General features: G+C 41.2%; 2 protein-coding genes across 3 annotated transcripts in view; one reads left to right on the top strand and one right to left on the bottom strand.

The window, feature by feature from the left end:
• Nucleotides 1–7237, bottom strand: part of aadat (aminoadipate aminotransferase) — an 8724-nt gene extending 1487 nt beyond the window's left edge. The window contains exons 1-12 of one of the 2 annotated variants that reach the window (XM_035675671.1): nucleotides 7149–7237; nucleotides 6672–6743; nucleotides 5446–5614; nucleotides 4601–4733; nucleotides 4265–4339; nucleotides 3962–4171; nucleotides 3717–3782; nucleotides 3491–3573; nucleotides 2466–2562; nucleotides 2026–2087; nucleotides 1841–1905; nucleotides 930–1036 (exon numbers count right to left, since the gene is read on the bottom strand). In XM_035675671.1, coding sequence (XP_035531564.1) covers nucleotides 930–1036; nucleotides 1841–1905; nucleotides 2026–2087; nucleotides 2466–2562; nucleotides 3491–3573; nucleotides 3717–3782; nucleotides 3962–4171; nucleotides 4265–4339; nucleotides 4601–4733; nucleotides 5446–5614; nucleotides 6672–6743; nucleotides 7149–7188 — 1179 coding nt within the window. In that variant the 5' untranslated portion in view covers nucleotides 7189–7237. The remainder of the gene's footprint in view (nucleotides 1–929; nucleotides 1037–1840; nucleotides 1906–2025; nucleotides 2088–2465; nucleotides 2563–3490; nucleotides 3574–3716; nucleotides 3783–3961; nucleotides 4172–4264; nucleotides 4340–4600; nucleotides 4734–5445; nucleotides 5615–6671; nucleotides 6744–7148) is intronic. The other variant, XM_035675670.1, reaches the window with a different exon arrangement.
• A 425-nt stretch (nucleotides 7238–7662) lies between these two features.
• ino80b (INO80 complex subunit B) lies at nucleotides 7663–11258 on the top strand. Its single transcript, XM_035675672.1, is given in 6 exon segments — nucleotides 7663–7908; nucleotides 8103–8241; nucleotides 8797–8977; nucleotides 9079–9242; nucleotides 10032–10204; nucleotides 10309–11258. Coding segments are annotated over 5 exon segments (1023 nt in total). The 5' UTR covers nucleotides 7663–7908; nucleotides 8103–8201; the 3' UTR covers nucleotides 10774–11258.

The raw sequence follows: 11258 nt of genomic DNA, 5'->3' as shown, positions 1-11258 counted from the left end.
ATATATATATATAGATATATATCTCTGTAGGAATCCTTTCCATAATGTTGACATGGCAAAAAGCACTTTTCGTAGACGCACTTTGTCAAGCACAAGGAACTCTGCAGCCATTACAGCTTTTTCTATCTTGGTGAATTAAGAGTTTATTTCACCCAAACCAGCTTGTTGGTGATTGAAAGACTAACAAAGACATCCGCGAGGTAAAATTACTGGAGTCTGGTGGAACGTAGCACCCATTTGTTTTGGTCTGAGTTGCTGACCAGGGTTTAAAAATCTCTGACTACTTGTTACAGTCTACCTTTTGACACTGAGAGAGGCCTGAAGGCGATTATTAAAGCTTTGAATCATGGGTAAAATAAAAGCACAGACAGGGATTCTCTTTGTTAAATTAAATTCAAATCTGAAGTGTTGTTTTTTTCTCTCTCCTACAAAAGACAGACTCTGGGGAGTCTTTACTATCTGCTGTGTGGAAGTTTTAAATATCCTGGACTCAGAGGAGAGCCGCCTACAGTGCAGACTTCGGAAGAGCCTGATTGTACCCACTCTTGTTTATACACGGCCAATCAGTTATTTGCTAGAAGGGATTTACAAATGCCGTGTGTGTGTGTGTGGGAGGGAAAACGCTCAGTTGCTGAACCCACTCACAGTGCACATAATGGCCCTTTTACATGCACCATCCTACACGCTATTCAGATACAAAACCTGCCTCGCCCCTGGTGCAAAACATCTGCTCACAAACAGTGCAAACAGAGACAAAAAAGCACCGAAATGCATTCTGGGTACCTGCTATTAGCATATTAAGAGTAAAGTATGTATGTGTTAACCTTCGGTGGACACAGTTAACTGGGGTTTCGCTCCAGGATACGTCACATAAAGAGATTAATATGAAAGAGTTTAAACAAACAAAGAAGGACTCAGTGAGTGCTGACCTCCTTCTCCAAGGCTTTCTTCATAATGAGCTGTTGGGTATCGGCTATACCCTTTAGTTTGATCCACAGGAACATGCCTGCTGATGGGGCGTGCCACTCTGCTACATCTACACACATCAGAGAACACACAAAGACACACACACACACACACACACACACACACACACATTAGATGGGAAAAAAAGCCTTGGGTTAGTGACTCATAACTGCAGTCAGGATTTCCGGTCTGTGGTCTTCTTTGTGACTGCCTCTGTAAAACTTCTTGTCAATTTAACTTAGTCTGAACACATAGTCTATTAAAACAGTTTCACAAATGTGGTGGTTATTTTTGTTGTTTTTGTTACAAGTGGCACGAATCAGTACGTCTGAATGTGGAAGTGTGTTAACATGTAGTTCATTCACTGGCCACTAGGCGGTAGCTCTAAGGAAACAGAGACTGTACTGTGACGTCACTTAAAATGTCTAAGTCTTATTTTTTTATCAGGATAGTTTAATTTCACTTCTTACTCTTACTAACTCTTAATAGCATTAGTTCTCTTATTCTTTAACTTTACAACATACACAAACAGCTCATAAATAGGCTTTTGGCTAAATATTCCTATCACAAGGTCCAGTTGCTCTATTTTCCAGAGCTTTCAGCCACATGATAAAAACTTTAAGTCTTTAAACAAAGTTGTTTTAGTTAACTATGCTAAGCAAGCAAAAGTTATGTTTATGTTCAGTGTTTCTTACCAAAATACACTCAGTGTATACTGTTTTAATGCCTAACAAATATGTTCAGTGCATGTTCTTGCTCATAAAACATTTCCAAAGCTGATTTTTTTAAAATATATTTTGAAATGTTCAGTTTTTAAGCTCACAGTATACTCTGTCAGAACTACTTGTTTTTCTACTTTTCTCAGTCCACAAACCTTTGAGCCACTTGTCTGCAGAGCTGATCATAGCATCGCGTTGTGTCCTGTAAAACTCAATCACCCTGTGAGAGGACAGAAACACAGAGCGTGCGTCTTATTTAACCACCACCGTACATGTTATAAATAGGTATAATTATTTTCATAACCAGTCAAACCGGTCGGCGTTGTGGGAAGGGACGTACCCATCTATGTGTTGGAGGAAACCCTCTTGACCCCAGCTATGCAACAACTGAGACACCATGAGCTGAAAGCAAGCAGGACACAGGTTATATAATGTAATGACTGGCACAGATTCAAATAATTTGACTGTAAAATGATCCTGCGGCATGCCTTCTGCCTTTCACCACAGACCCTTTAAATGTTTGTTATGGTCGGTTCATGTTGCGAATTTGTCGTACATTTTGTACACACGTGCATGTTTGTATCTTTGCCAACATTTTAGTCCAGATTAGATGAAAAAGCAGAGGCGAGGTTTGAATCGAAATATCTATGTAGAAAAGAGGTTTCTGTGACAGACAGTAAACACAGCAGAGAGTCGACTCTTATTTCTGAGAGCAGGAAGTTGTTTGCCACTACACCGATAATGCAAAACGTCGACAGGGCGGGGTTTGGTGGTGTTAACCTGTGTGAAGGTACTGGTGTGCATTGTCGAGGCCTGGATGTGCAGCACCACCCTGTCTACCAGAGGTTTGGGACCAGTCAAAAAACCAATCCTCAGCCTGAAACAAACAGACACACAGACGAGAAGTCAAAGACAAACAATCTACCAAACAGGATGTAATATTTAACCTGATATCACTTGAAATATTCATCCCGTAACCTAAAAAAATGGTCCGGTATGGCATCTAAATACATAAAAATTAACTTTACTTACTCGTATGTGGCTCTGAATAAATATTCATTTTAAAAGAGCCGAGTTAAGTTAGGAACAAAAGTCTAAATGCATTTTCTAATTTGGATTGGGCCATCTTCACTGACATTAAAGTACACTTATGACACAAAATAATACTGCAGGTCACCACTGGCACTCAGCTCTCATTGTTGTAATCTGTGGGGGTTTAAATCTCTTTCCTCATGACTACAGTAAGTCTAAATCTAAATCTAATTATGTCATTTTTATGCTTTAAATCTGAGAAAATGTGAGTGTGATCTTATTGTTTAACTTAATGATGTAAATGTAGAAGGCCATGTCTATAATATGTTAAAAAATATGATGCTGAGTGTTTTTACAGTCCGTCTGTACTTTAAAAGTCTTCTAAATGTGCTCAGTACAAACACCATCCTGTCCTCCTGCTCAGTGTCTTTGTCCTCTCTCCAAACAGATTGTTGACTCCTGGCTTAGGTGATGGTTAATGTAAATACACACACAGTTAAAAGCCTGCTATGGTCTAACATCCTTATGTGCTGCAGCAAGATTTAGGCACAACCATGAAAAACATCCCCATAGCAACGTATTCGGGGCCCAAAGAATCATCAGTTGTATCCTGCACACACAAACCATCCCGTGTGACCAACGAGGAGTTATACAAGCAAATTAAACTGTACGACAGCATGGAAAAACACGCCCAGTTTACATATCAGGTCATGACTCGTTCCTGGAAAAACATTTCCCCAACCACACACACACACACAGATTCACACGCTCACCCTGAGGACAGAATCTTAGAGAAGGAGTCTGTCCTGATGATCCTCCCGTCAACGTCCATGGAGAGAAACGTGGGCGCCCACGGCTGCCAAATACATGACGACATAACACGAATCAGTTTGTAAAGTGCTGACATCACATAAAGTAACAAACCAAAGGAGACGACTGAACTATTTTCCCTCTTTAAATGAGACGAAAGGATCGTGAACTGTTTTTTTTTTTTGGTACCTTGTCAAACTGCAGGAAGTAGTACGGGTCGTCCTCGATGATGAGCATGTCGTACTGCCTGGCCAGCTTTTAAACAGACGTTAATAGAAAACGACAGAGTGAATCTGCAGGGAAATCAGCTTTACAACAAGCTCCAATTAGTGGAGTCGACGCTTCGCTGGCTGCTCTGCATAAATCAGACGTGGAGAGAAAGATTCGTAAGATATAACTTCATCTGCAGCGTGTGCGTGAGTTTAGTGACGAACCTCATACACTTCCTGCTTCCTCTGAGTCGTCATGGAGGCCCCGGTTGGGTTTCCTCCGTTGGGGATGGTGTAGAGGACCCTGGGTGCGGTACTGCCGGGTTTGTGGACCTCCGAGGGGTCCCACTGAGATAAAACCTCCTTCAGGCCTGCAGGTATAATGCCGTGCTGATCGCTGGGAACGTTGATTAAGTTGCAACCGAGCGGCTGGAGCTACGGAGGGAAGGAGAAAGTCACAAGGTTACAGAAGGTTGAGGACGTACGTGAATGTGTCTAACGTTATAAAAAAAAAAAGAGTTCTCTCACCGTGGCAAGAGTGCCTGAATACGTGGGTGCGTCCAGCAGAACGTTGTCTCCAGGGTTGACCAGCATTTCAAACACCTAAAACACAAAAACAGGACTAGAAATATGCCATATGGAATCAATGAGCCTCGTGCAGGAGAGTTTAAGTATAAAAAATAAACACAAACTCAAAACACTGCTCACCATATTATTATCTGGTTCTTTAGATTTTGGTCCTGGTCCCAAAAACAGAACATTAATAAACACAATTGTCTTTATGTGATGCTTTGCCTTCACATCTGGTCCTCTAAGAGCTGGCTAACAGTGTGAGTGCAAGTGAACAGCGGTGTGTGTCAGTACCTTACAGAGCCCCTCCTGGCTCCCCGTGGTCACACACATGTCCATCTGGCCGTTCTCGGGGGTGTAGCCGGCGGTCGGCGGGTTGTGGAGGTTCTTCTGCAGGTTCTTCATCCACGTCAGCAGCTCGGGTATTCTACATAGGGATGGAAGTTTTTTTAAGAGTACATAAAACTCCAGAAAGTGAAAGAGTATAACTGCGCACACTGTTTGACTGACTGGTTGGAAGTACAGATTAAAAACACCACAGCAGAGAGCTCGGAGCACTGAAAACAAAAGAGCTTCTCCGTTTGAAGTCCAGATTGGTCCCCGAATTATTAGACAACAGCAGAGAGAGACGACAGGAAATCAGAGCTAAAGATGGTCCTCATATAAACAGCCTATTGTGACGGATTACTCAACAAAAACCAGGAGTCATCAAGTGGAGTCGCTTGAGTTTACAAAGCTGGTGATAAAGAAGAAAAAGGTCGCCGCAGAATGATAACCTCCACGCGCTGCTGCACGCTTATCTGATGTAAAGTGGAGATAGACGTACATTTACAAAAGAAAGGGCTTTAATGTCCAGACTTTGAAACTTTTAAACTTTACTCACTAATGTAACGGCCACATGAATACACACTTTTGTAGCCAAAGATAACACAGGGAGAAATTTGGCTAAAACAATCTGACACTGATGAGTCCGACCTTTCCTTTTCACTCGCTCTCCGCTGCTCTGTTTAATTCTTAATTTCCACTCAGTGCTCAGGCTGATAAGATGTGGTTTCATTTATAACCCCATCCACTGTACTGACATTAAGAGATCACAGTTTAATCTCATGAAGAAGTGACTGATCTCAGGAGTCTCTCACCCAGTAGAGGCAGAGTACTGCAGAGCCCTCTTCATCGCCGCCTCATCGAAGGTGAGCGTCTGTCCATTCTTCATCTTAATGGACGCCAGCTGGAAGGGGAAGGTGTTGGGGTTGGGCGCTCCTCCGGCCAAAGAGATCAGGGACGGAGGGGAACGCTGCTGCAGCTCAGCTTCACACAGGTAGAGACAAAGAGGATGAGGTTGAAATACAGATTATAAAGATACAAATGTTGGAGAAATGCGTGCAGTAATTGTACAGTAACCTAGAGTATAAGCTACGATGGAAATATGTGAAAGTGAGTGATTTAATATACTGCTCTCAAGTGACCAGTGAACATATTTGAAAAGTTTGTAGGTGGAAACAGACTTTTAACAGACTTTCAGCCGGCAGGTTCTGGATTTTTTACTTTTTTTTAGAGTGACGTTTTTTTTTTTTTAACATAATCTAATAAAAAAACACATTATGACTAAAATGTGTTCAAAACAGGACATTTTAAAGTTGGAAAAATATGTTAATAGCTGATAACATTAGAATAAATTGATATATCTACTAGACATTTAGGCTAAAACAAGGCAGAATTTGTTTTCCTCCCACTTTACATATATATTAATTGTAGTAGTAACAATAGTAACTTAAATGCAGTAAAAACAGTAGCAAGTTGACTTCATATAAATAACTTTTAAAGCAAATTTCGCCCAGTTTTTGCATCCCCCCCAAAAAAATCAAGGCTGGATGACCAAAAGGGGCAAAAACTGAGAATCACACAACATGTCAACTGGTTTGTGCTAATTTTATTTAAATATGCAGCCGGACAGCCGTATATCAAAGGATCTGCTTTATTATCTGATCTGTGTCCAAATCTGTTGTTATGCCTTCATTATTGCAACCGTATGTCTTTGATGTGCTATTAATAACTATTTACATTATTTTAATTGAATTAATTGAGTGTTAGAAAGTGAAATAGAGACATATGTGTCCATTTCTATCTCCTAAAGTGTGTGTTTCTTTCCAATCAACAATCCAAAACCAAAGATCTTCAGTTCATACAAAGAGAAGTAGAAAGTCCTCTCAAATAAAAAGCTGAAACCAGGAAATATTTGGTATTTCTGTTGCTAAATTTGTCCCGGCAGGTAAATCTGCATAAAATGTGTAACATGAAACCTTTTATTATATATATATTTAATAAAATCCTGTATATTCAGATGAATTATTGATGAAATACTCACTCAGCATCCTGATGGGGGAGGGCTTTCTGGCTGCACTGACAGCTGTCAGAAACCGAGCGTAATTCATGATTCCTGCAAAATTAAACACTTCAAAAATAGTTTCCTCTCACACACAGATGAATATATTGGAGTTGTATTTATTTATTTGTTTATTTCTGCAGCTTCCGCCTGTTGTCGACAACAGCGAGAGATGAATCTGGTGTTTGTACTTCCCGTTTGTCTATAAAATGCTGCAACTAATTAAATAAAACCTGTGTGACCTGACAAACCATGAACTCCTAGTTCCGACACAACTAACTAGTGTGAAAGCAGCAGTACTTTAACGTTAAAATACTGTAGACCAACACTAAACTGTGCCACAGTGAGTTAATACACAGTCTTTGTGACATTAACCACAGAAACAAATCACACCGGACACATTTAATACATTTAACAGTTGTTTACGTTCACTGCACCACGTTCAGCTGTGTAACTGACCTTGCGAGTCGGCTTCACTGCCGCGGGGGCTTCTGGTCATTGTAGTTCTTGATACACCGAGACCTACAGTGGTCAACTGCCGTGACCGCGCAACGTGGACTACATTACCCAAGCTGTAAAAAAAAAAAAAAAAAAAACTACAACAATAAAAAAAACACGTAGCTAGCGAGTCAAGCTTTAGGAAATTAGTTCGATTAAGTGTTTGCTATTTTCTTATAGTTAAAATGAAGAAAATGACCGCGAATCCTTACCGGTGTGTGAAGTTTGAGTGACTCCCGTTTGCCTCCACTAGAGGGCAGTCTACTGTAGCCGGAGAGCCAAAGATGACCGGAAGTGACGAAAGCGGTTGAACAAAAATACAAAATCGTTTTAAAAATACTTATTTAAAAAATAAAAATAATAATAACAGTAGTAATTAGAGATGATTTAAATATAATATTAATAAATGTAATTTTAGTTTAGTCTTTTTCCTGCCACTCCACACTCCAGTCCCAACGGCAAACCGCCGTTTAAAAAACAAAAAAAAAACCCGACGAAGAAGAAGTGGTCGCACTTCCTGTTGTTAGCTTAGCCGCGCTAACCTCAAATTTCCGTAACTTTTATTATAATTTCTCGCCTGTTACGGTCCTTTGTAACACGTTTTCCGGCCGTGCAACGTGTTTTTCTGTCACACCGGTAACTCAAGTCTCTTCTGCGATGGGATTTCTAACGTTAGCTGTAGGGGTTCTAGTAAATGTGAGCGATCTCTCGGCTAAATAAGGTAAAAATAAAAGATAAAAGATAAAAGTTAAAGCTTCGTTCAACGTAACCTCGTATAATTCAACCAACAGATGCATAAAAAAAAACATAGGAATTTAAAAATACGCGCAGCTAAATGTCAAAAGGAGAGACTTTACGTGCATTTGAATAAACGTAGTCTTTATTAATGTGATTGTTGTGTTGTCTCTTCTGCAGTCAGCTCTGTTTTCCAGGAGACTTTGAGGATTTTGCTGCTATGTAGAGCTGCAGACTGTCCGTCCTGTCCTCGGTGTTTACGTCCCTGTCGTCGTTTCAATGGGGAAAAGGAAAGACATGATTCACACCAGGTTTCTCGGTGAGTATACATGATTATTGGCTTTAAATGAATCATTTTTTCTCTCTTTGTGCTGAAGTGTACAACCTGTTCGCTGGTTCAATAAGTGCAGACCTTTTAACACCAATGCAAAAGCCTTGTGGGTGTTTGTTGAGTCTGTTTTTGGATGAGTTGATTTCACTTTACGGTCGTTTTAAAGGCTGTTTGTGATGCTGTTGAATTGCATCTTTTAAATTTTTTTCAAGGGCTTTTCTTTATACTTAAAAATAAAAACAGAACGATTCAAGAAAATAAAAATGCCAGTTCAAAAAACATCATTGATATACATGCATTTAGGTCTAAAAGCAACCACAATTTAGTAGCAGAACTGGGCAGATACTGAGTTTAGAGGGTAAACATTCACCCTCTTCCCAATGATGTAGTGAATTTATTTTAGATGGGATGAAAATTGACCTTTTCAAGTGGCTCGTGTGCTCATTTCTCGCCGATGTGACCACGCAAAGGTCCTCCATCGGCTCCATTTAACAGTTTATACATTTCTATTGTATTCATTTGTTTTCCTCTCGTCCTCTGCAGGTGAAGGCAGCTCCAGCCTGCACAGCGTTCACAAGCGAAAACACAAAAAGCACAAGAAGCACAAGAGGAAGCACCACAGCTTCCCCGAGGCCCCGGAGCCCGAGCCTGTCATGATTCCTCGACCTCCTCCGCAGCTCCGACTCAAGATCAAACTGGGAGGACAGACGCTGGGGACCAAGAGGTGAGGAGGGCGGTCGGGTCGTTGGTGAACCGCGTCAGTCTCCGTCTTCATCAAACCCGAATCAGTCAGTGAGTTTGTGTCTGTTTCTTTTTTTTTATCAGCGTTCCCACCTTCACCGTGCATCCCGGCGTGGCTCGTCCTCCCTCTCCTTTGATGATCATTCATAATAATGATGTTGATGATGACGACGACGACGACGAAGACGATGATGATGAGACGATGTGCCCTCTGGTGCCTCTGGGAGCGTATCGGCGCGCTGGGTAATGTCACAAGCAAGGGGGGGGGGGGGGCCCTTTGTTTAGATAACTTACTTTTAATACTGCCCTCTGGATGGAAAGTCTCCTCTTGTTGTTAAAGTAGATTTCGTCTGAGGTTTCGGTTTAATAATAATCTGACAGAGCGGCTGTGCTACTGTTAAATAACGCAGATTTCTTCCCTTTGTCAGACCTTTGTTCACTGTCGGAGCACCACATGGATCAATCTAAGGCATCACAAGAAGAGTTGTACGCATTAGAAAGCAAAAATTATTTCTAGTAGAAAAATAAAGTTTATTTTTCAGACATTTGTCTAATTTGTGGCCTCCTAAAAGCCATAAACATAACAATCTGAGAGGGAAATTTGTTCACAAGTTGACTTCATTGTAAGTGGTCTTTAGTCAAAAAAGGTTAGAAACCACGGCTATGTGGAAATGAATGGAAACAACTGAGAACAGTCAGAAAACTACAACCAAGAACATTAAACTGTATCACATTGATGCAAAAAATTTAAAGTATAGATGATTTAAACTTAGAAAAACACACAAGTTAGAGTTAATTAAGATGTTTAGATAGATGGCACATAAAACCGTTATAGCCTAATAGTTGTTTAAATTTATCTTAAGGAGTTTTTAAAACATCCACTCGATGCTAAATAAAACCTTGAATCCTAAATGGAGCACAGTGAATGCAAATTAAAGTCATATTAGAGGTTTTTCTGTCGTACCATCGACATGACAATTTTCTAACCTTGTTTGGGAAATAAATTAATCATCATGTTTATCTTTGTTCTGTATCAGACGAAGACAGCAACCTGGCCGCGTCCCCTATGCCAGACATGGACTCAGACTCCATGCTGGGCGCGCCTGTGGACGAGGAGGAGAGGTGGCTGGACGCTCTGGAGAAGGGAGAGCTTGACGACAACGGGGAGCTAAAGAAGGAGGTTGACGAGTCTCTGCTCACAGCCAGACAGGTGAGGAAGAGACGGAAGCAGGAAACGTATGTGTTTCAGTTCCCTATTGTTAAAAAAAAAAAAAGCTTACCCCTGATTGTTTTTGTTTTTGTGTGTGTGTTCAGAAAGCTCTGCTACACAAGCAGCAGAGCCAGCCTCTCCTGGAGCTCCCCATGGGTTACAAGGAGAAAGAGATGACCGCAGAGATGATGCAGAAGCGGGAGGAACGAGCCCGAAAGAGGCGCCTGCAGGCCGCCAAGAAGGCGGAAGAGAACAAGAACCAGACGATAGAGAGACTGACAAAAACCAGCAAGGCCAAGATCAAAAGCATGAAAGAGAGGAAGTCCAAGCAGAGTCAGTGTCCCATGATCCGGTACAGCGACTCCGTCCAGGGCTTGGCCATCTCCTTCCCAACAGGGGTCACCGCTCCGGCACCGACGCCTCCTCTGCCTCCGCCCGCAGCCCCGGCGAACTGCGGGGTCAGCGGCTGCACCAACGTCAAGAAGTACTCGTGCTCAAAGACCGGGGTCCCTCTCTGCAGCCTCGAGTGTTACAAGAGGAACCTGCTGCTCGTTCAGAGCGCAGCTTGAACGTTACAAGGGTCGAATACATTTCAAATGGTCGCAGTCGTAGTTCTGTTTCAACTGCATTGGGATGTGAGGACGCCGTGTACAGTCCAAGTGGTCATATGAACTAAACTAAAGTCTCTTCAGGACTCAGAATCAGAAAGAACAATGTGGATTCACTTTTTATCTGCGTTTTTTTTTTTTGTCTACTACATGAATATGACATTAATAATGATAATGGTTTTCCCTGTAGTGATGCTGGTTACACAATTCAATTATGTATATTGTAAAATATTAAGATATAAAAAGTTTGTGTACCAGTCAGTCAAACGTTACACAATATTTAAGATTTCCCTTTGTGGAGCTGAAATATTAAAACATTAATATTTTTGTATAAGTTTGAAGAGAGGGTAGCATTTGTTCCACTAGAACTTAATTTTGTCAATAATGTAAAAAAAAAAAAAACTGTTTAAAAACTGACAAAGGTCGTCAACGACAAGCAAATTCCC

Source organism: Morone saxatilis, unplaced genomic scaffold, assembly GCF_004916995.1.
Source record: "Morone saxatilis isolate NCDOM2014 unplaced genomic scaffold, NCSU_SB_2.0 Contig4, whole genome shotgun sequence".
NCBI classification, from domain to species: Eukaryota; Metazoa; Chordata; class Actinopteri; family Moronidae; genus Morone; species Morone saxatilis.
Note: the sequence above shows the minus strand (reverse complement) of the source record. Positions and strands in the feature narration are given on the sequence as shown.